At 31.9% G+C, this 24657-nt stretch overlaps 2 protein-coding genes, 1 long non-coding RNA gene and 1 pseudogene across 4 annotated transcripts; 3 read left to right on the plus strand and 1 right to left on the minus strand.

Annotated features, from left to right (window-relative positions):
- Nucleotides 1-3597: 3597 nt before the first annotated feature.
- Nucleotides 3598-4714, minus strand: LOC104698766 (uncharacterized; annotated as a pseudogene).
- A 2873-nt stretch (nucleotides 4715-7587) lies between these two features.
- LOC104790578 (uncharacterized) lies at nucleotides 7588-9277 on the plus strand. Of its 2 annotated transcripts, none has more exons than XR_768709.2 (4): nucleotides 7588-7922; nucleotides 8170-8234; nucleotides 8521-8665; nucleotides 9054-9277. It is a non-coding gene; the product is annotated as an uncharacterized LOC104790578 (long non-coding RNA). The 2 variants fall into 2 exon arrangements; XR_015559218.1 differs by having other exon boundaries at nucleotides 7602-7922; nucleotides 9025-9277.
- Nucleotides 9278-14506: 5229 nt separating this feature from the next.
- On the plus strand, nucleotides 14507-15844 carry LOC104698767 (expansin-A23-like). Its single transcript, XM_010414164.2, has 2 exons — nucleotides 14507-14701; nucleotides 15114-15844. The coding sequence occupies exons 1-2, from the start codon at nucleotides 14548-14550 to the stop codon at nucleotides 15731-15733; spliced, it is 774 nt and encodes a 257-aa protein (XP_010412466.1). The 5' UTR covers nucleotides 14507-14547; the 3' UTR covers nucleotides 15734-15844.
- A 3961-nt stretch (nucleotides 15845-19805) lies between these two features.
- On the plus strand, nucleotides 19806-20354 carry LOC104790579 (uncharacterized). Its single transcript, XM_010516352.3, has one exon. The coding sequence runs from the start codon at nucleotides 19867-19869 to the stop codon at nucleotides 20194-20196; it is 330 nt and encodes a 109-aa protein (XP_010514654.2). The 5' UTR covers nucleotides 19806-19866; the 3' UTR covers nucleotides 20197-20354.
- The last annotated feature ends 4303 nt before the right edge of the window (nucleotides 20355-24657 follow it).

Genomic DNA, 24657 nt, shown 5'->3' on the forward strand with positions numbered 1-24657 from the left:
ATAAAATGTTCAGTTATAGGATGGGAAGGCACTCTTTACAAGAAAATACGCGTTTTGCGAGGACAACTTGCGACAGAAACAAGCTTTCGCAAATTTGCGATGGATTTTCGAGGGTAGTACGAGACCAAAATATTTAGTAGCATATCCTTCGCAAATTTGCGAGGAAGGCGGTCGTCGCAAATCCCCTGCACAATTGCGAGGGATTCACAACAAATTCGCAGGGAAGGTAATAGCCTCGCAAATCTATAGCAATATTGCAAGGTTTTGTGAAGACAAAATCTATAGCAACTTTGCTAGGGATATGCGAGTGAATTGCGGAGACCATAGCAAATCCATTGCAAAATTAGGAAATTATTTTTTTATAAATATTACAAAATTTTAAAGAATTATTCTAAAATACATTTGAATGTTCATAAGGTGAATTATTCTGAATGACATTACTATTAATGATTGAGAAGGTGATAGAAAGAGTATGATGAGACAATTGGACTTTAAAATATACTTGAAAGTTAATTTGAACAATTTAAAAAGGTTATTTTGATGATTTTGAATTGCATCGCAATTATCAAACCCTAAACCCTAAACCCTAAACCTTAAAGACTAATTACATTACTATTAATGATTGAAAAGATGAATCCAACACTTATAATGAAAGATAGGAAAGTGCAAAAACAAAACTGTTGGAGATATATATATATATATATATATATATATATTTGTCTCAATGTAATGAACATATATAGAAGATATAGTAGAAGATAGTTAATGATTAGAGGAAGATGAAAAATTGGACAATTTTGGAAAGTTTGATGGTAAAAAAGAGTATGATGAGATCACGGGACCTTATAATATACTTGACAGTATATTTGACTAATTTTTTTGACTAATTTTTTTAAATTATTGTGATGGTTTTTACAAAATAGATAATCAAGGTTTGCGACAAATTTGCGATTAATTTGTTACAAGAATAGCAAATGTGTCTCAATTCCTCGCAAATATTGACACAAATGACAACTTCAAAATCTAAACCCTAAAGACTTTGCAAGGGATTTGTTACGGTTTCTCGCAATTCTCTCGCAAATCTTTTGAAAAATTGAAATTTTTTGAATTTTAGTTTATGGATGTATTTGCTACATTTTTAAACATTGGGGGGGGGGGGGGGGGGTGGGGGGAGTTAGATATCTGGAAACACAAATTGTATAAATATTTATTTAATTTTGCTAGGCTTTTGCGAGATATCCTAGCAATATTTGCGAGGCTCTTTTTCCTATATATACTGAAAACCTAGTTTGAGCGCCGCTCAAACCACGATACATCTACAACCGCAAAAAAAACCCTAGTTTCCTAATCCTTCTCTTCTCTCTTATCGGTGAGTCTCCTTCTCTTCTCTCAGGTCCGGTGAATCTCCTTCTCGAACCCTAACTCCTCCTCTTCTCTCTGGTCCGGTGAATCTCTTGTCCGGTTAATCTCCACCTCGATATCTTCTCTCTTTGCTGGTTAATCTCCCCCTCTTCTCTCATGTACGGTGAGTCTCCTCCTCGCCCCTTCTATCTCTGATTAATCTTCACCTCAATCTCTTATCTCTTTTCCGGCTATTTTGTAGATAGAAAATCTTGTTAGTTTAGGGTTTTGATTTTAATTTTAGGGTTATGATTTGGAGTTCAATTTTTAGTTCAGGATTCTAATTTCGAGTTTAGGGTTCTAATTTCGTATTCAATTTTGAGTTTAGGGTTTCGATCTTAGGGTTTCGATTTTAGGGTTTCGATTTTGAGTTCAATTTTGATTTTTGGGTTTCAATTATAGGGTTTCGAGTTTAATTTTACTGAATTTTGGTTTTAGGGTTTCATTTACTCTGATTTGGATTTCGATTTTAGGATTTCATTTCGTTTTTAATTTTAATGAATTTAGGTTGTAGGGTTTAGGTTTAATTTTCGTTTTTTGGATCCTAATTAATTTGAATTTTACACTCTCTGTTAATATGTCTTCTCGTGACCAAAATGGGCCTGTAAACCAAAATGTTTACACCAGGTTCATATCATTTCAAGGGTTATCTCCTCCCATCCCTGCTCGAGGGATACGTTCTATTGGCTCTGCTCAAAGGGTACCTTCTCCCGCTTCTTCTCAAGGAACCTCACCGGCAACACAAGATAACCGTAATGCAACCTCTCCGGATATGCAAAATGATCTTCCTCCTCAGCAATCAATTAACTTCGCGTGTCAACAGTATGTCTGTCTCTCAAACTTTTTTCACTTTGGAAGAGTTACTTGCAAGTCCCGGGCGTGCTAGCTTACCAAAACAGGATCCTAAGCGACCTTAGGGTACTCTTTGGTGAGAATCTTATGTATCTAACCTATAGTTTATCTTTATATTTTGTATTTTCATTGATCCTCATTCCATTTATCTTGTGGTTTGTAGGTTTGACAAGGATTCTTCGGTTGCTGCTATTGTCTGGGCCATTTTTTAAAGAGATTTCAAAGATGCTCATGCCAGTTGGACCCAAACACCAGGTCCGGTTGTAAACCGTTGGTTTGAAACTTTTGCGGTAAGTAAAATGTTTCTTGATGAATTAAATTACATATTTTGTGCTTTACTCACTTTATTTGATTATGATTCATGTTATTTTTTTGAAAGCAAACATATAACTGGGACCTTTCCATCAACGGAAGAGTTAGAGCTGAGTTTGAAGCAAAGTTGAAGACCGGATGAGTGATCAAGTGTCTCGGTGGAAGGGAAAATGGAAGCAAAAATTTAATGATGCAATGCCGCGGTGGCTTGATCATACCGTATGGGATGGCTTGGTCAAGTTTTGGTGTGAACCAAAATCAGAAGCAAAGAGTATCAATAGCCGTAATGCTCGCTATAGTGATCGTGATGGCACCAGAATACATAAGCACCGGTCTGGTCAGACTTCTTTTAAAGCATGATGTGATTCTCCCAAGGAATCGACGCTCTAAGGTAGGTAGACTGATAATCCTAGAAGTCTAACTTAAGGTCGAGACCTATGAGTAAAGGTAAGTCTAAAAGTCGAGAGCAAATAATGCCTGGAACGTGAGTTTATTTTGTACAGGTAACCTTCGTAGATCGGTCGTAGAAGTTTGGGCTGTGGAGACGGTTGCACGAGAGTCCTTGGCTGATGGTTGTTTGAGATTCAAGGACAAACTCAAACATGCATCGGTCGATGCAGTGATGGTGTCGGTCCATGCAGGTGAACCTTGCATCGGTTGATGCAAGCTTGTGTTGGTCGATGTATGAGTTGGTCTTGGTCGATGCAATTAGTGATTTCTTGAAATGTCGAGCATGCATCGGTCGATGCAGTGATGGTGTCGGTCGATGAAGGTGAACCTTGCATCAGTCAATGCAACCCCAATTGGTGTCAGTCGATGCAGTGATGGTGTCGGTCGATGCAGTGATGAAGAAGAAGAAAACAAGCACACATTATTAAAGAAGAAGAAAACAAGCACACATTATTAAAGAAGAAGAAAACAAGCACACATTATTAAAACACAAAGAGACATACACACATTATTAAAGCAGATCAAACCAGCACACATTATTATAATAGAAAATACATAATCAAACCAGACAATTGAGAATAGTTAATTTCCAAATAGATCGTGACTCAACTTCTCCAACAACTCTTTACTTCGGTCATCAAGATGCTCTTTTTCACTTAGCTTTAGATACATCTTCATCTTCTTAGCTTCTGTTCTTTCTGTCATTAATTGGTTTGCCTCCTCTTGCCTCATGGTTATTTTGTCCAATCGTTCCAACTCTTGCGTCTTGAATTGTTTGAATTCATTCCACTCTTCGTTGACTACTTCCAAAGTTGCGCCCTTACCTTTCTTTTTCCCTTTTTCTTTAGCTGCATCTCTCCCCATTGGACGAGCAACCGATCCTACAGAACTGGAATCACTTGCATCACTCTCACGGGATCTATTCGATCCACTGCTCCCAGATCCAGTGTTCCCTCCTACTTGACTACCATAACGTGGTTGATCACGAACAGCTTGCCATTCTGACATTAAATTGAATTGGCCTTTTGTAGAACTTGAATATAATTCATGCGCTTTTGCCAATACATCATTCTTCGACCAGCCGCTTTGTTGTAAACGCTTGGCGTTATCATAAGCACCAATCCATTTATCTAGTTTTTGATTCATGTAGTTGTAATGATTTCTGCATGAAGCTCTGTCGAGAGGAGGATGAAATGAGCAATGCTCATTACAGTAGTCAGCAATTTTACCCCAATAAGCTTCACTTTTTTTGTTTTTACCAACAACGCTGTTTGTTCCATATTTAATCCATCCACTCAATAACACCAAATTTTGCTCTGTTGTCCATTTGGGGCTTTTCCGGCGAGTTGGAGTTGAATCTTTTGTATTTGGAGTGGCTTCAACACTGTTAATCCCTCCAAGAGTTACTTGCGTAGAAAATCCGGAAAATTCAATTTCTCTAACATCTTGAACACTTTCATTACCCGTTGGAGTAGAAGAATAAGGAGGTGGTTGAAATGAATATGGCATCATTGATCCATAATATGGATTATAGTTTGGAACAGATGACGGGATTGGAAAATTTGGTGGAAAGCCATAATTTGGGATATTGTGGGATATTTTGGGATTGATTGAAATAAGGATTTGGATAATTGTTGGGATTTGGAAATGGAAAAGGGTAATTAGTAGAATTTTGGGTAGGATTGTTGTTAGGATCCATCCCAAAAAAAAAATCTGAAATAAACAAGAGTTTATTAGAGAAGAATTTGAAAATATAGTAGAAATGTTGGTTTTTTTTTTGTGTCGGAATAAAATGAACCAAGTCTCTATTTATAGAGTTTTAAAAATGATGAATTTTGATATAAAAATTATTTTATAAAAATAATATTTACTATATAATAATTGATTTTGAAATGATAAGATAAGAAAAACATCTCCAAAATCCCATTGTCCAATAAATATACAACACATGTGTCTCTCATATATTTCTTTCTTTTTTCGACGAAAAAAAAAACAAAAACAAAAATTGAATGTCGGCATGTGTTTGTGGGGCCAAAATCTTTTGATTCACCCGGTTGAATGAATTCAACAAAAATTAATCCACATCATTATTTTTTTTTTCAACACCTCCATTGTAGTTATTAAACTGTTGAATATTTTTTTCAACACCTCCATTGTTGATGGTCTAATAGTGTCTCTTGGGTGACATTTGAGACACATATGAGAAAAATGATCTATAGTTGTTCTACAGTTATTGGTTTTGGACAATTAATTAAATAATAAAATAGTAATAAAAATAACATATATATATATATATATTTTAAAAAGTGTTTAGAGACTTTAAGACAATGATAACCGATAATGATGCTCCAATGAATCTTATTGGGCTTGTAATATGTCCATTTTTTTCTTCAAATTGGAGGAACTCTATTTTGAAGTTGGATTTTACTCCAATTCTATTCCATTTTAGAGTAAAAAAATAAAAATCTCCAAATTATAGTGTAAGATGGAAATAGAGTTCTCCAAATATAGATAATAAAAAAAATATCTACTTTGGAGATGAGTTGGAAGTTGAAACAAAATTGACTCCAAACTTTATTATGAAAATGGAAATGAAGATGAGTTGGATATATACTAATACAATATTAAAACAACTTAATTTATTAAATTAGAGTGGGGTGTTACAGTTAGTTTTGTTATAGAGTTAATAATTTTTTTCGTTACTGCTGCCAAAATCCCTTGAATATATGGATTTAGTTGTGTAATTATATATCGACAATTAACAGGTTCACATAGACATGATTAGGATCGCTATAGTTTAGTTCACATAATGGTCCCAAAAATGATTGTGAACTATAAAGCGGAAAATATTTGACCCAAAAACAAAAAATAACGAAAACTTAATCAGAAAAGTTATTTGTAATTCAATAACCAAATAATTGTTCCACAATAATAAATGTCACGTGTGAATGTTTGTTACTTTTTTAAAAGCATACTAGGTTCGAACCCGCGGTACACCGCGGGTCAAATGTTTTATAATTTTTAAGTTTTGATCTTTTATATTTATTACTAAGTAAATTTTAATTTGCGATTATTTAATATTTATTAGGTTTGAATCTGCGGTATCAAAAGACTATTTTTCCTATATATTGTGGGTTTGCTGTATTTTCTATTGTTATTTATTTAGGGTAAGAGTTATTGTATTATACATCGAATTTAAGTGTAAGTTTTAGTGTTTTACTATTTATCAAAGGGAATTAGTAGGTTTATGTTTTTCTTGGAGTCATATATTGATATTGTTGTAGTATTGTTATTTAATATTAGTATTGTGAATTGGAATATTTATTTTTTAGAGTTTGTGTGTTGTTAAAATGACTATTGTTTTCATATTATTACTTTCTAATGTCGTGTGACAGCTTTTCTATTTTTTGAGTTAGATAATTTTTATCTTTTAATAAAAATGGTCAATTAGATATTATAATTTTTTAATATTGTTTGATATTTTACTAATTTCTCATTGGTACATCACTGACACTTTTTATATTGTTATATATATATATAAGTAGATCAAGTTTCTTTGAGTTTTAATATAAATGTTATAATATTATATATATTCTTACAATAATTAATGGTATGTATTATTGGATATATGGATATATAAAAAAAAAGTAAAATATCACCTGACGAAATGATTTACCCATGTTTTAACACCATGTGAAATTATTTTAAAGTGATATGAATGTCGGTCTAAACCCGTCCTACCATATAATTCCGTCCAATGATATTTACACTCTATAAGTTTTGAATGTTTATAATATTTTAAGTTTTAAATTATAACTTGTTGAGAAATTCCTTTAAATACCACTAAAAAAGTTTTTTTCCCCAAAAATACTACATTTTAGTTTTTTTTTTCCAAAAATACCACAAAAGTTTTTTTTTCCAAAATTACCACAAACACAAAAAAAATTGATTTTTAAGGATGTAGAATTTTTTTTTTTAGGTTTGGGTTGACACATTTAGTTTTAGGGTATAGTTTTTAGGAGTAGGGTTTAGTATTTAGAATTTAGGAATTAGTTTTTAGTATTAGAACTTTAATTCAATTATGTGGTATTTTTGGAAAAATTTACATTTTAGTAGTATTTTTGGAAAAAAACTAAATTGTGGTATTTTGGAATAAAAAAAACTATTTTAGTGGTATTTATAACAATTGCCCTAACTTGTTTGGACTGGTGTTACAACACAAAACAATATCGTTTTTTTGTATTGTAGAATTATATACGGTGGGTTAGTGTATATATCTTTTATGTATACACAAATTAAAAATACTTTTGTTTGGAAAGTTTTTCAAGTAAAATTACTTGTTCAAAAGTAAAAAGGTGTGTATAATATTTGTTTGGTTAGTATAAAGAATATGGATATAATTTGTAAGTTAATTAATTCTAATATATTATTACAAATCTGTGTAATATATGAAATAAAGATAATAATACAAAAACACAAAAAAAAAACCCACTAATCACTCAGGCCTTAACTACATAAAATGGGCCATAGGCCTTCTTTCTTCTCTCTTCTTCTTTCTTCCACGACAAAAACGTCTTCTTCTTTTCATTTTTTTTTCTTTTTACAATTCTTGAAACTTTCCCATCTTCTCACACCTCTTTTCTAATTTTTCATGCATCTTCCTAGTGATTTTCGATGGAAATTACTCAACGACCTTGTACCACACATCCGCCATGTATGGTTATCCTTCTCGAGATTTATAATCGGAATTGTATGCTGCTGAAATCGTGAATTTGTAGCCACTTTGTTGATTCATAAGTAGTGGTGTTCTCAAAAGAATTTATCGGCGGATATTATAGTGGATGAAGCTTCGAAATTTCCGATTGATTCTCGAATAGCTAAGCTATTCTTATAGTCATCGCGTTGCCGTAAGTTCTTTGTCTTCTTCTTCTCTTTTTAATATGTCTTTCTTGGACAGACAATTATTGTATGAGTTAACCTATTGATTATGTACTCAATTTTGTTAAAAATTCAACAACTTAATTGGTTTGCCAACCAAAAAATCTTACAGGATTGTTAATAGAAGAAAATACAGGCAAGGTTTGGGTTGTTTAGTGAATTTAGATTTGACAATTTCATATATATATATATATATACAATTGTTTTGCTTCGTAGGTGCCACTATATGAACCGAAAAAAAAAGGAAGAAGCTAAGACATTAGCAATCAATCTCGACAAAGGTTAGAAACAAACTCATATTTATACATATATATAGTTCTGTATCTGTTGATGAAATAGCTTACATAAAGATTGAAGTTTGCTTGGTAATAATATATGATTTCTCCTTTTCAACACTCACTTTGTAAATGGAGTCACCTGGTATTTTTTTTAGAAAAGGGCATGTTTAATACGACATATAGAAGGGCTTCATATAACACAGTATTATCAATTTATCATAGTAGAAGTATAGGAAGACGAACTATTGGAGATGTCAAAATTAATTTGTTTGCTTGTGCTTTGGAATAGTCGGGTCGAGCTTGGAATAGTCGGGTCGAGCTTGGTCAACTTACAATTTTCACGTAAACTGTTCATTAGAACAGACCGGTTTCTTTGAAAGATGACTTAGCTGCTTCTGGACATCAATGAGTGATTTTGGCTTCACGTCTCGCAGGTAAGCGTAAGATGCAGCCATTGGTTTCTTGTTCTAATGACTTGTATGCTTGAGAAATGTTTTTTGCTTGATGAGTGATGAATGTGTTTGATGTTGGATTATTTATAGTGGTCTAGTGGTTGATGATTGCGAGATTATTGGTTCTGTTTAGGATTAAATTATGATTGTGATTGAATTTGAAATCAATGTTGATTGATAGTCAGGCAAATTGAGATAATGCAGAGAGATTTGAGGGCGGGATTGATACAGTAAATATTGTGTTTATAGTTTCCATAGTTTATCCTTTGGGATATTCATGAGATTGATTGTCGATAGTGTTAAAGTATGGGCTGATGGACAATCTTCTTATAATTAAATAGGAACGCTAATATGGCCTTCTTCGTGTCAGGCCCAAAAGAGATGGAACCGGGTTTGTTGAAAAAACACGCGGATCGTGCGTTCAATGGATCAGATTTTTTTTTTTTTGAATTTTTCGGACAAATTTACCCTGCTCAATTTCACGATTCAGTCTCCTTTATTATGTATTCAGTGGCAATTTCTGTAAATAATAGGATGATTACAGTCATTTTAAAAAACGTACTCCTCTTTTAATTATAAAGAAGATTTCCTAAATTTTATTTATTTTATTCTTGTTTTTTCCAGCTCATCTTCATCTTCATGAACTGTTTTGATATCAATTAATAAAGAGAATAAACAAAAACAAACATATATTTTAATAACTTTATTCATTTATCAGCTCATGTGTGGTATCTCTCCCAAAATTGTTTATGGCACCATCCATTGATTCATGCCATGAATCATGTCATGTAAAAAGCATAATTAGGAGGAGAGAAACATATAAACGCCTTTTGTTACCAATCAAGGAAAAATTTAACAATTTGTGGTTTTAGAAAGAGAAAAGGAGAAATAACAATTTACGGTTTTATGAGCTGTTTATAACATGAATCGCTTTTGTTATCACCCATAGGCTTTTATCCAATGGTTTTCAACTAGAAAGAAGTGAAAAGTACTACAGTGTTTTTTTATAAATTATTATTTTATCTTCTATCTAATAAATCATTATTTATATTTATATAATTCATAAGCAAAAAAAAAATATAATTATTTTCTCTTCTCTCTCTTATAAATTATAAATAAAAAGAAATAATAATTAATTCACATATATTATAAAGAGATAAAAAATTAATAAATTACAAATAATATTTTTAGTTGTGAAAAAAAATGTATGTATAAGAAATTAAACTTTTAGTTTAAATAAATTTGGATATTTAATGTTTGAAATTTATTTTTATTAACACAAGGCATATCATCATTTACAATTAAATTAATTATATTCTTTACTAATACAATTATTTTTATAATAATAGATTAGATACATATATATATAATGTATATATGTGACTTTATTGTGAAACACACTTATTTTTTTACCAAACAAATATTATTCTTTACCGCTTATTTTGTATTAACCGCATTTGTTCCGCAAATATAATTGTTCCCCATGAACCGCACTTGAACCATACCATACTGATAAATCATTTTTCCCGCACAACCAAATACGTTGGTACCATTTGGAGTCTTAATTTATAGGGATAGTGAATAGAAACTCTATATTTGCATTTTTATAAAAACAAAAATAGTTAAAACCGCACTAGTGGTTTCAATCACAAAAAGAGGTAATTTGCTTTTTTTTTTTTTTTTTTTTTTAAAACGGATTGTTCAGTGGATAATATACGGGACTGTTTTTTAAAAAAGGTATTGACCTGCGGATTTTAGATTGCAGAAAATATATATTTTATTTAATGGATTTTTAATATAAAATTGTACTATATATATGTCTACCTAGGCTTTTATCAAAAAAGTAAATTTGATGTTGGGATGTGTGGCCATGTTTTGAGCTACTAGCTGAGCATTGTTTTTACAAAATCAAATATCTAGACGATCGTGCAAGGCAATCCGCCCTCAGATTTGAGGAAAGAATTACATTTGTTTTACTATTTAAATCTAAAAACACCAACAATGCCTAATCCTATAGTAAAATATTAAATGATAAATTGTAAGTATTTAATACCAATATATGTTTAAGAATTAAATATTGTCTCGTTGATTAAAAAGCTAATATAGAGATTCAGAAATTAATACCAAATTAATCATCAACTTAAAAAATATCAAATATACTCGCGGATTAGGTTATAAAAAGCGATCATGTGCTAAGAAGGCCTTAGAAACGGTCAATAAATACTTAAAATAAAGTTCATTATCAATATGGCCCAAAAAGTCTAAAGAAAAAAAATCCCTCTTCTTCATACGAAACCCTAGATTTCGGGATGTTGTGCGGCAGTGATGGCAAAGAGGATGGTGGTAAGAAATCTCTCTATCTCTCTCTCTATCTCAGTAGCTCTCTCTCTCTCATTTGAGGTAATTCTTTTTTATTGTTAAACATTTTTCATGTTTTTCTAAAAGCAATTTCATATAAGTTTTATTTCATATTAGGTTTTAAATATATTAAAACTGATTTCTGTCCTGAGAAATAAATTTTTAATGTTAATAAATAGATTTGTAATTTCTGGTTTAAGTTGCCGATTAATAAAAATAAGAATCTTATTGTTAAGTAATTAATATTTCTGTAAAGTAAATAATATTATTGTACTAGTCGTGTCTGTTACTTCTTACTAACGTCTGTCCCCATGCCTGAATTAGCCTCATGCTTGAACTTCTTCTTCTACCTCTCAGACCTTCCTGCCAAACATCCCTCCCAATAGTCTAAGACCTCTCTCTTCCACCGACAAATCCCCAAAGACATGAAAACATGACCAAATTGTGTGTGTGAGGGACATAGTAATTTTTTGTTTTTCCGACCTTCTTTTCCTTCGTTATTTTTTTGTCACTTCCAAGATCCTTAGTTGGTTAGTTGGTAGTCATAAATTAATGTGGGAAGTGAGAGATGTTTTGAATGCAGAAATTTAAAGATGTTTTGATGTGGGAAGTGAATTAGATGTGTATTATTTATAAGCAAATAAAAAACTGAGTGATATCATCATAGAAATGATGACGCAACTGAGTGATCTCTTCGTAGAAAAGATGACGTCAACTGAGTGATGTGACTCCAAAATGGGATGATGCAGCTATACCTACCATTCACATTTATTGCTGTTTTTTAATTTGGGTTAAAACGTCTTTCTTTGTTGAGAGGTTTGTTGTATTCAGGTCCGGCCCGTGGCTAAAGCTCATGAAGCTGGTGCTTTTAAGCATCAAAAAAATATATAAATGTCAAGGGCATCGTTTTCCAAAAGTGTGTTGTAGTGTAGTGGTCAACCCTGGTTTAGCACACTTGGATGTTTCCAGTTCGATCCTTGGCTAAGTTATTTTTGGGATTTTTTTAAATTTTGTTTTTCAATAGGTTCAAAATTTTTTTTTGCTTTAGGCACTAGAATCTATTGCGTCGGCCAAACGTAGTAGCATGAACTCGACGAGTAAAGTGGATAAAAAAAAATACTTGGAATAAAATCGAAAAAAGAAACAACAATTTTGAGGTATAGAGTTTCGATATTGTCTGTTTTATATTATCACTATAATGTATTGCTTGAATTAACGTTATTATTTTTATTTTATTTTATTCATATAACTGTTTGTGAAATGTTATTAACTTTTAATAAGTATATATGTTATGAAAACGATAATTAAATAATTAAATATATTTTCTGGTTTTAATAGTTGTTTAAGTCTTTCATTTTTTTAAACTAACTAGGTTTTACCATGTGGTACACCACGAGTCTATTATTTTGTTGATATGATACTGTATTAGTTTAGTGGTACTTGTAGTCTATGGTGAACGACATCTATATATATATATATATTGTTAACGATTGTAGATAGGGTTTGTATAAACTCTTGATTCGCAAGTTGAGAATATACATTTTATGATTTGGTGAGTTATGATTTAGGAATGAATGCTATGACATATTCTTATTTTGATTCTCAATTGATATTATTGGATTAATAATGTACATTTAAAGCTAGTAAGAACTTAGTAAATATGTAATCGTTTATTAAACGCAAATTAGATATTTTCTAAGATGTATTCATCTTGAATTAGTTGTGTTATCAATTCTTTTTGTCAAACTCAGTCCTAAAAATTTGGCATGTAAATTAGATCTTTTCTAAGATACAATGGACATTAATTGACATTAATTGGATGTAAATAAGTACGCTATTGGTTAAAAACTGACCCAAAATATTCGGTAATCTTAAGGAGGATCCGGATAATTGAATCGGTTATAATTTTAGTTAAAAATCTGACCCAAAGTTGGCAAAAAGCCAAAAAATGATGGCACCCTATTGTACTTTAAAAATGTATTTCGAGCTGTGTATGTGGATATACTTATTTTGGTTATAAATATTCTAAGAAAAATTTTAAAATATATATCCGATTATAAAAATTCAAATCACATCATATGCTGAAAAAAATCTAAAATTTTATTAACTTTATGTATTAAATATAAGATTAAATAAAAGTGCAAAGAGAATTATATTTTAGTCTAACATATTGATTTAAATTAGGTAGATAATTTTTAGGAAATTAATATTATCAAATAAGGAAATGATTGTGTTTGGTTGTAAAGATTGTAGAGAATTTAGTTGAGACTTGTTTGGATACAAAGATAAGAGAGGATGACACAAAAATGTATTTCAAAAAGTTTAAGATAGATAGAAAAAACACTACCTTATATATTTTAATGGCCTATTTATGTAAATAATAGTGAAATTAACATTATCTTATATATTTCAATGACATATTTAATAAATCGAAAGATTTGTTTTTGTAAATATGTTTATCTTGAGATGGTTAACTACAATTAGATCTTCAAACTATTCTGGCGCCGACGACACATCAGCATTTTCAACAAAATGCTTCCCTGTTAATATATAACTAGGTAACAACTCGCACTATGTGCAGGATAAATCGATTTCAAGAAAATTATTGTAAGTAAAATTATTATTCTAGAACCAATATTTGTTTGTGTCAAACATAATATGTAACTGAAGTTTTTTATTTATTTATTCAAAGCTGTGCTTTTTCGTGTAAAAAATATGTTTCACCCGTGAAATCTTTAAATGTGTAAGAATACATTTTTTCACCCGTGAATTATGTGAACGTAGTAAATAAAATATTTATAAAATGTTACAATTTATGGAAATATATATTTTTGTGTGCTTTAAAAATTGAGTTTTATATTTATGGTTAATCGAGTAACTATAACAATTTTTCATAATCTAATAATCATTCATTTTAAATATATTATGATTTTTTTTGGGTACTAAGTTTATTTATAATGATAAGGGTTATTGTCTCATTCCTTTTTAATAGCACATAGATTAATGTAGAATTAGAACGCATATTCTTATTCGGTTATCAATATTTCCATTTTTGAATTAATAATCATACTAAATGTTGAGATTAATTAGTTTACATACTTAGATATATATAAATAATCACACATCATGATATCCTCTAATTTGTTGTCATTTTTATATTTCTTTATGAATATATATAAATCTATATTTATTGGGAATTAAGTTTCCTTTAATAGGTTGGAGATAATTCAAGGGTAATATATTTTTCTTTTTATAATCAATTATAATAACTATTGAAAGCTTGTTATTTAAATTATTATGGTAATAATACTAACATAAAAAATAACATTTTTTATATGATTTTGTTAATAAGTTATATGTTTAATAAGGCCCATTAATTTTTTCAAAAGGTAAACTACCAAAAAAAGATTCACAGCAATGTCCCCTATTCTTCTATAAATAATAACTCTTCTTTTCAGTAAAAATATGTAATTAACTCGTAGAGAGCAAAAGAAAAAGAAAAAAACATGAATCTATCAATGAGTTTTGTTGTATTACTGGCGATTCTTGTGTCGGCGGCCAACCTTGTCTTGGCTCATGTCGGTCTTACGAATATCGACTCTTCGTGGTACGACGCACACGCTACGTTTTATGGCGACATGAGCGGCGGAGAAACGATGCGTTAGTATTTTATTATAATGCCTTTTTCTGTTTTTTTTTCTTTGTGTTAATGATTCTTGATTTATAGTGTCTTCCAAGTAATTTTTTTTTTTGATACAAAAAAGTTTGTTCAGATTTAGTGTTTCTAGATCTAGAAATTAACCATAATTTTTCTGTTCTAAAACATTCTGTTTTTATCGTTTAGTTATAATGCTATTCAACAATTGTTTTTTAAAAATCGAACAATATGGTTATGCCTCCAATCGAACTATATATATATATATGCATATTTAAACTATATATTTATATATATGTGCCCTTTCTTTTTGAAACCATATATTATATACAACCGCAATTATGCCTATTTAAATTTATATGCTCATTTATTTATTTTTAATAATACATTAATCGTATGTAATTTTGGTGTGACCAGAGGGAGCGTGTGGTTATGGCGATCTATTCAAACAAGGTTACGGTTTAGAGACCGCGGCGCTAAGCACGGCGTTGTTCAACAACGGACAGACTTGTGGTGCATGTTTTGAGCTCATGTGTGTAAACTCACAGTATTGCAAACCTAACGCCGGTACGATCAAGATCACAGCCACGACTTTCTGCCCACCAAATTACGCCGAACCGGTTCAGTACCATTGGTGCAACCCTCCTAACAACCACTTCGACCTATCGATGAAAATGTTCCTTTCGTTCGCTGAGTACAGAGGAGGGATAGTTCCGGTGAAGTTTAGGAGAATGATGTGTGGTAAGAGTGGTGGTGTGAGGTTTGAGATCAAGGGCAATCCTTATTTTATCATGGTTTTGGTGTATAACGTTGGTGGTGCAGGAGATGTGACTAACGTTGAGATTAGAGGGCATAAGAGTAATTGGATCGCTATGAGTAGGAATTGGGGACAAATTTGGAATACTGGTTTGAACTTGGTTGGACAAAGGCTCTCGTTTGTGGTTCGGACTAGTGATGGTAGGAGCTTGGCGTTCTTTAATGTCGCACCGGAGACTTGGGGTTTCGGTCAAACTTACGAAGGAAAACTCAATTTTTAGATTTTTTTTCGTTTTTATTTTAGAAAACATTAATTTCTAGAGTTTTTTTTGTTGTTGTTAGAAACTATTACTTAAAATTTCATAAATCATAATAAATTTTAATCTTATCAATTTTGTTGGAAATAGATAATTCACACAATTATTTGATTTGTGGATAAATACAAAGGTAGCTTCCAAGCACTCTCTTTTGAGTTTTGAGGATGCTACTGTGTATACTTGTAAAGTTGTAATTGACCATAGGCCCATAAGCTTTATTTCTGTGAAAGAAAAGAGGAAACTCGAGCCTAAACGCTACGAGTGTGTTAGGCCCAATTTTCAATGATCCAGCAGAATCCAAGCCTAAAGATATTGTACAATGTTTCTAAGTGATAGTGGCTAAACTTAGACACTAATAAATTAATAATCGCTAGTTGAACCTCGTCCTATATACTCTAGAAAGTGGTTCAACTTTCAACCAGCTCAAGTTTGGATATGAATCAAACCCTTTGCTTTGTAATATAAATGATGAGGAAAAGAACAAAAAAACAAAATGAATGAAAAGATGTTTCGTCAACATCTATATATTTCCTTTGTACGAAAAAAAAGAAAGAAAACATGAGATTTGGACCTTTCCAACATATTGTCTTTCACATGCACACTTAAACAAGCAAAAGTCAAAGGGAAACCAAAAACTTTTGTTCTCCTTCTCTCATCTTATAAGACACTATGGCTTAAAAGAAATAAAATAAAAAAATAAACACACGAAAACATAGTTATACATATAATAAACCAATAGGAAAAAAGTTTATCATGTATACACATCAAGATAGTTTTTTTTTTTTTTTTACTAAGCGAGTAAATATCATTAGAAATGAAAAAGTTTGGATTTACATACGGGATTACCAATATATTAGTTCCTTGGCAAAAAAAAAATTAAAAAACAATGAAGCAACAATTGCTCAAAAAGAGCCAGATGAAACTAATCACGAGTCAACCGACCCAAAGAGTGAAAAGTTTCTTGAAATTCTTCCTATGTCTTTTGGCGATGGTGGTGTTATTGATTTCTCGGTCTATTTGTTTGAAAATGGTAGACGGAGGAATGTTTTGCGAGTTGTGAAGGATGTTGTTTCTTTGCTTCCAAATCGCATAAACTGCCGCATGAGCTTAGATAAATGCATAAACTGCCACATCAAGATAGTTTAATAACTTCTGTCTTAGTAAATTGAAGCTATTCGTTAATTAGTCGGTACATATTTTATTGGGTACGTTGAGGTAGAGTATTACTGTATTATCGAAATTTTAGTCTCTAGAAAATCTTAACAAAAGATAGATAAATTAATCACTAGATCAAATCTAAGCTTAGATAACAGTTTTCGTAGTTATATATATGCATTAAAAAAGTCGTGGGCTTATAGCATCATCCAATTATTAGTCTTTTACTCTTTCTTCTCTCCTTTACTTATAGATAGGCCTGCGAATTTGGTCAGATCGGATATTTCGGTTCAGTTACTCGGTTTTCCGGTTTATTCGGAAACTGAAAACTGTTCCGAATCTAACCGAATAAAATTTCGGTTCGGTTCGGCTCGGAGACGGTTATTTCGGTTATTGTAATTCGGATATTCGGTTAAGTATTGTAGGACTAAAAAATATTTTGAAAATTGGGCTTTGGGCTTTGTCTGCAGAAAACACAAGGCCCGTTAACCTGAAAAAGGAAAAGAAGAAAGCTTGGTTTTTTGTTTCGCTTTCTAGCGATGAACGACGAAGACATCAATGGTGAGATCTGGAAAGACACCGGCGGCAAGATCTAAGAAAGACCGGTGGCAAAATCTGAAAGGCGGAACTCGCGGTAAATAAGATGAAGAAGATAGTGATGAAGGATAAAGAATCAAAGAATAATGAATCGAAGAAGATATATAATGATGATGATGAAGGATGATGAATCGAAAAAGATGGTTGTAAATCAAAGAAGTAATCGAAGAAAAAAGAGGAAGAAGGAAGTGAATGCTCGGCGGCTGGGTTAGGGTTTTTTGTTCTTCGGATAACCGTTCGGTTTGAGAAAGCCGAACCGAAAATCTCGGTTAACCGATCCTAAATTGAACTCATTCCGATCGGTTTAATCAATTAGAAAGACCTGAACCGATTTGTCCGAATTTCGGTTCGGTTCGGTTCGGACAAATTGGTTCGGTTCAAAATCCCATACCTACTTATAGATGTGCAGATTATTCAAACTAATATTTTAAATATAAATTATATATCATTTTTTTTTCTTTTTTTGTTGTTGTTGTAAATACCATTTTATTTACAAACCCATAATCAATCACGTGCTAGCAACAGCTAAATATAAATGCATGTCACACATGCCTGTTAACCTGAAATTTAGATATAAACCCATGTGCAGCAAATCAAAATTTATCAGAAAAGAAACCACCATCTTTTGTGATCGATGATTTATTATTTACTCAAAAATGAAAAAGAGGAATTAAATGTGTGCATGCATGGAGAGAAGAAGAAACAAGTGTATGCAGGGAATGTGGAGAACATGCTCTGTACATTTTTCATATGCTTGCTTCTCTGTCTCCTTACCCTTCAACTTCTCCCATGTGCACTCACATGCCTGCCTATCTTATCTCCCAACTCTCTTATCCTTTTTACTTAACCGGTTTCCGGTTTAATTCTCGGTTTATTTATTACACGTTTCCATGGTTTTCCAGTGAGGTTTTAAGTGACCCATAACAGTTTCACATGGACAACCTAATCTACGGACAACACACATCCTTCGATGCACCTCTTTGTCCAGCTATTCCCTTCCATTATATATCCCAACTCTTCCTCCAACTTTTACCAATATAACCTCCCACCGCTCTTCACCAAAACGCATTCGTCAATTTGGTTAGTGATTAGGATTTATTTTGTGATTCAAAGTTCGGTCGTCACAAACTATATATTTAAAGCTTATGCAAAATTTTTAATTATTGATACGCTTGATGTGTTGAAACTTAAAAAGAAACTATATCTAGTAACTTTATTGTGTTGGTTTTGACAAAAAAAAAAAAGAACTTTATTGTGTTAGTTGAGGGATTAGCAATATCTACCTTTGGCCAACATAAAGTTGACATGGTGTCTTTAAAAAAAAAAAAATTATAGTAGTTATCTTGAGTTTTCAATTTACCATAATTTTAATGATGTAAAAAGATAAAATTAACAAAAACACAAATCAAAATCGAACCAAAAACTATAAAAATAGAAGAACAATAACTTCTTAAGGAGGGATAATATGGAATAGAAATGTTCCACGATAGAAAAACTTGGCATGTGGTCGTAACAGAAGGCTATGGCAAGCTTTTACAGTCGAGTTAAGAAATGTGCACTCCTCACGCACTTCTCTCTTTTTCTAATTCAATTTCTTTGTCCAAATTATTGATAGATACATCTATTGCCACTTCCCCCACATGTCCCTCCAAAGTAATCCGTACTACACAGTAGTCTTCACACTACACTACAGCACCACTGCACATGCATGGATTTTCGAAGCCATCTTCTTTAAGGAAAATCCATATTTTTAAATAATAAATAACAAATCGGAAGGACATCATAAAATTCATGTTTTGGTCCTAAAGTTTACATTTGGACAGTCCTTATAATTAGTAACTTGTAATCAAATGTTCTGTTTAAGAATCTTTGTCTACTTATTACTTTTGTCTAAAAAAGCTCACGTACATCGTTTTGACATAGATAATAAGACTTTTCTATTCTATATCAGATTAAACATTACTGATTTATAATAACTAAATAGGTTATACTTTTTACCAAATTTTTTTACTGCCGTGTGTCTTTTTTACAGTTCCCCATCAAGAAAAGAAAAAGCCAACTCATCCCCTCATTCTTCTGATACTGCATGTAATATATTTGCCAAAAAAGCCTACGACACAACGACAGTAAGATGTCATTTCAAATTACGTATAACACCCCCAAGTTGAAAAGGCAACAACAAAGAAACACAGCATGCGTGGTAGTGGTACTTTTGTAATCATCATAAACTTTGAGGGCTGTTTCGTAACATGGATCGTACTTAAAACCTCAAAACACCGTTCTCTTTCATTCTCACCTTCATCATCATCTCTCTCTCTTTCTCTTGCTTCTGTTTCTTTGAGGAGATGAGAACTTTAAACACTCAAAGCACAAGTGGGAGAAGAAGATGCGATAAGTTCAAAAGTAGAAGGGCACATGTGTTAGGCCCGTGCTGCGGAAAGGGTAGAATCGACGGAGGGAAGAAGGTAACGGAGAAGCTCCGAGCGTTGCAGAGCCTTCTTCCTGCACCGGCGAAGCTGAGTGAGTCGGAGAATGTAGGTGGTGGAGAGACGGATCAGCTGTTTCAAGACACGGTGGATTATATCGTCCGGCTTAGAACACAAGTCGTGGTGTTGAAGAAACTGATCGAGATTTACGACAACGCCTCTGATCAGAAGAGAGAAGTTGTTTTATAATGTTCATTTATATTTTAAATATTTCTTTAGTTTGATTATTTCAACTTTTTTTTTTCCTGTTATGCTTATTATTTTTGTGATCAAAATGTTTTTTTTTTTGTTATGGTAGTCATGAATGTGTATAATGCGTTGATTTCAAGAAAGAAGTATTGATAAAATTGATAACCTTGTTTTAATTTATATGTCCTAGTCACACATAGCCTAGTTGTCTGTTTGCCAAAAAAAAAAAAAAAAAACCTATTTGTTTTTGCAGTTTTAATCAGTTTATTTTTTTTTTTGGTAAAATGTCATGCTCTATTTTCTTTTTATTGATGGTGAAACAACGACACTAGAACCGGGTTTGATACATCTCGGATTACATTTAGAAAATAGAGTTATACTTTTATAAACATGGGGGAGGTAGTAATTATTTGGAACCACGACATGGGAACATCCTAGAATTGCGTCTCACAGTGCAAGTATTGCAAATGACCTTATCAACAATCCTGAAGGGGTCACTCTAAACTTAATAGATATGACTGAATGAGCCACAATAAAACAGAGGATTGTCATACTTTTGTGCTGATTTTTAAGCAACAATTGTTTAATATGAGAATAAAACGAAATCAAAAGACTTGTAGCAATAATCAACATATGTGAATCTTAATACGTTGATTTATGCTACGTAGCAATGTTTTTTAATCACCGACAATTAAAGTAAACATAAACCATCATTGATTTTGTCAAGGCAGAGTCATCTTCGATGACACCAGCCAAAGAAGAAACCAAAGAGCAATATCAATGGCCAAGCAAACTGAAATTGACAAGAAATCCCAAATCAGATAACCATAATATGAATCAGATCAAACAACCCTAATTCATCAACAACTACAAACAAAAAGAGGTAGAATCATACAAAAGAAACATATTGGTACATAACACTCCTAATGCAAAGCAATCGTAGTACCTAATAATAATAAAAACATCAATTCAAGCTCAAATTCATGAGTACACAAACCAAAAAGTTAGTTTAACCTTAACCAATGTCTTACAGCAGATGAACTCAGAAATCTCAATTGATCAACATCATATTAGAAATTTCTAGCAGCTTAACAATAGCAATTTATTGGATTCCTGAAATTAACTTACAACTTTAGATGTTTGGAATGCTTGCATCGACATCCTTTGTGCTTCTTCCCAGTACTAATACCATCTATTTCCGCGTAATTCAAATTATTGACCACCAAAATTTTTTGATAGCCTCAAACCCCAAGAATAGTTTCCTATAAAATAAACTTAAAATATTAAAATTGAGACGAAATAATTTTAATTATATATATATATAATATTGAAGAAAACTAAAAAAGTGCTTTAATCGAGAAAAAATAAAATTATGAAAATGTATGTTATTCCGTAAATTTGAGCCAATGACTCTTTTCCAATTTCTCATAAGATACCCAACAGAAAATATTGGATTGAAAATGAAAAGAACATAAAAATGATCTACTAAATGCGTAGAACAAATATGTGTGTTAACTGTTAACGTACAATAAAATTAAATAAATATGACTACTTATAGCATATCACACATAGACAAGATTTCTATTACCTACTAATTTAATAAAACTTTTTTTTTGAGCATTGATATCCTTAACTTAATTCCCTATAATATAAGACTTTGAAAGTTAGATATTATATTCATTCATTTTGAAAATTTAATATTTGTGTAGTAATATAAAACACTATTTAACATTCTTTAAATGCAAGGAAAAATGCAATGAAGACATTTCAATTTTTTAAATATTTGTATGTTTTTCTTGTAGTATTAGATAAATACAAAGTCTAAATTGAGTACTATATATATTCTAATTTTTAATTCTAAAGTTCGTAGAGCATGTAAAAATTGTAGAATGCATCATCTATTTTCTTTTTAACACATACAATTGCTAGAAAATATATTATAAACTTTGCATAACAAACTTCCTTGGTCTAAAAACCTACTTGTTTTATGTTACTCTCAACAAAAAAAAAAAAAAATCAAAGCTTCTTTAGGACCATTAAGAACCATGGTGGTGTCACTGCCTGATTGACCAGGAAATAAATTAGGGATTTAGTTTTAATTTTATTTTGCAATCTTTCTTTCTTCATCCACCACACCAAGTCGCCAATTATCCACCAACAATGGAGGCGCAAGCCGCGCAACCCTCTACAGCGGCGATTCCCCGGCTGCATCAGTGTCAGAAATCTGAGCGACGACGGGAGAACTGCTGGAGATTTGACTACTTTTTTGGCTGCGGTGGATGCTTTCAAACGCCAATTCGATGATCTACCGACGCACATTGACCTCGCCGCTTCTTCCAATTTCCACTGTGAATGTGAGCCAATCGTCTCAGGATCCTATATCGGCGATTTTTTGATTAACCGGAAGGGAACGTTTCAGGTACCAGGTTATGTCTTCACTCAATTCATTTCATTGCAAAAGGTGGTTCCTTTTGTTGATAGAATCGACAAGTGTTGTGTTCCATCTTAACTAGAATCTAACCTAGGAAGAACTAGGAAATCTCAACCATAGCATTGAAACAAAATTGTTGTTTGTCAGAACCAAACAAGATGTTGTTTCCCTGAAAGTAGTGGTTTCTATGGTTTTCAGTATTGCAAGTTAACTTCATATGACTAATTACGCTTTGCAAAGAACACAAGGTTTGACCAGATGGATAATTTTTTTGTCTGATGTGCTAGTGCGTAGTGCTTACAAACCCGACGTCTCGACTATGAATATCATCCTTAGTGTGTTTGGAAACTCTTCTCGCAAAGGGGCATAGCCTGAGAATGTGGACTATGGATTCTTCAGCTCCACACCTTCTTTCTCATTCTTAATACTATTATCCTGCATCTCTTTGCTTCATCAATGTCTGACCTATTAATGTCTGTTTTGCTTGTTTTTGACATTAATGGTGTTCATGTTTTTGCTTTCTACACTAAATGTCATAGGCACTTTGGCAAAAAACAGAGCCACAAATATTGCAAAATATTTTGTTAAGCAACTACCAATAGACCCATGAAATCTTACAGTTTATTAAAAAGTTCTTAGGCTGCAAATGGTTGTACTTTTCAACCTGGTTGAATGAGTTGAACGTATTTTTCAACCTTCTTCAGCCAAAAACTCACCATTTAAGATAAATATGTTTTCAATATTAAACTAAATAAATTAAATTAGCATTATTTGTTACGAATAAAATATATTCTAGTATGCAAAATCAGCTCAATTTAAACTCCTTCGGCTAATTCAAGTTTTTATTGATTAAAATCAAAACTAAAATAAGATCCTATATATACATAGCTCATCCCGATTTATCATCAGAAAAAAAATAATTATGAGCTAAACACCTTTTTCATAAACAATTGTAGCCATGAATGAAAAAAATTTATTTTATCTTATATAATATTTTGTAATAAAAAATTATTTCCAAATAAGAATTAATAATATATTAGTTTTTTAAATATTCCCTTCTTATATTTAAATATATAATTTCAGATACTATTATCGATAGATTATTAATATTATATTTTTGTATTCACCTATTCAACTTAGGTGTTGTTCGTTTGGTGAACCAGACGCAGTATCTGGACGCATATACATATTATTGTTCGTTTAGTGACAATTAAGAAATAAACTAGATTAGGTATCTGGATGAGTTTTGAAAACTCATCCAAAAATACATGAATTTCTGGATGAGTTTTTTTTTAGAGTTTGGATGAGGTAAACTCATCCAAAATAGGTAAAACCCGCAAAATCTCATTTTCTCGCTAAAACCGCTAAAAACACGAAAACTCGTTTTTCCGTCAAAACCGCAAAATCTCGTTTTTCTTCCAAAACTGCAAAATTACGATTTTCCGCCAAAACCGCAAAATTACGTTTTCCCGCCAAAACCGCAAAATTACTTTTTCTCACCAAAAACATAAAAATAAAAATTACGTTTTTATGCCAAAACCGCAAAATTACGTTTTCCCGTCAAAACTGCAAAATCTCGTTTTCCCGCTAAAATTGTAGAATTTCGCTTTTTCGCCAAAACCGCAAAATCTTGTTTTCAACCAAACTCGCAATAAATTGTATCTAGATAAAAATATCAAATTCCAAAACAAACATAATTACATCCAGATACAATTTATGGACACATCAAGCAATAAAACAAACGAACATCATCTAGATATTGCGTCCAGATATTGCGTCTTGATACTATATCCTGATATTATGTCTAGTTCACCAAACGAACAAGACCTTAATTGATGTGAGCACCGGATCGGACATCCGACCAGGAACACTCGCACAAGACCCGGACACCATTGGAACACTCGGATCACCCGCAGGACAACTCCGGACCAGCATGCCTAGGATAACTCCCGGTGCAACCACTCGCTCGAAGAGCTCGGCCAGAACATCCAAGCACAAGATTAACCACTTTGTCCAAGCTTTCGTCCAAG

Source organism: Camelina sativa, chromosome 6, assembly GCF_030686135.1.
Source record: "Camelina sativa cultivar CO46 ecotype springtype chromosome 6, ASM3068613v1".
Classification (NCBI taxonomy): domain Eukaryota; kingdom Viridiplantae; phylum Streptophyta; class Magnoliopsida; order Brassicales; family Brassicaceae; genus Camelina; species Camelina sativa.

What these genes read in the sequence shown, in the direction of transcription:
- LOC104790579 (XM_010516352.3), top strand. Translation starts at nt 19,867, where the DNA reads ATGAGAACTTTAAACACTCAAAGCACAAGTGGGAGAAGAAGATGCGAT.
- LOC104698767 (XM_010414164.2), top strand. Translation starts at nt 14,548, where the DNA reads ATGAATCTATCAATGAGTTTTGTTGTATTACTGGCGATTCTTGTGTCG. An exon ending in GAGCGGCGGAGAAACGATGC is followed by an intron (nt 14,702 to 15,113) that starts GTTAGTATTTTA and finishes TGGTGTGACCAG; the next exon opens with AGGGAGCGTGTGGTTATGGC.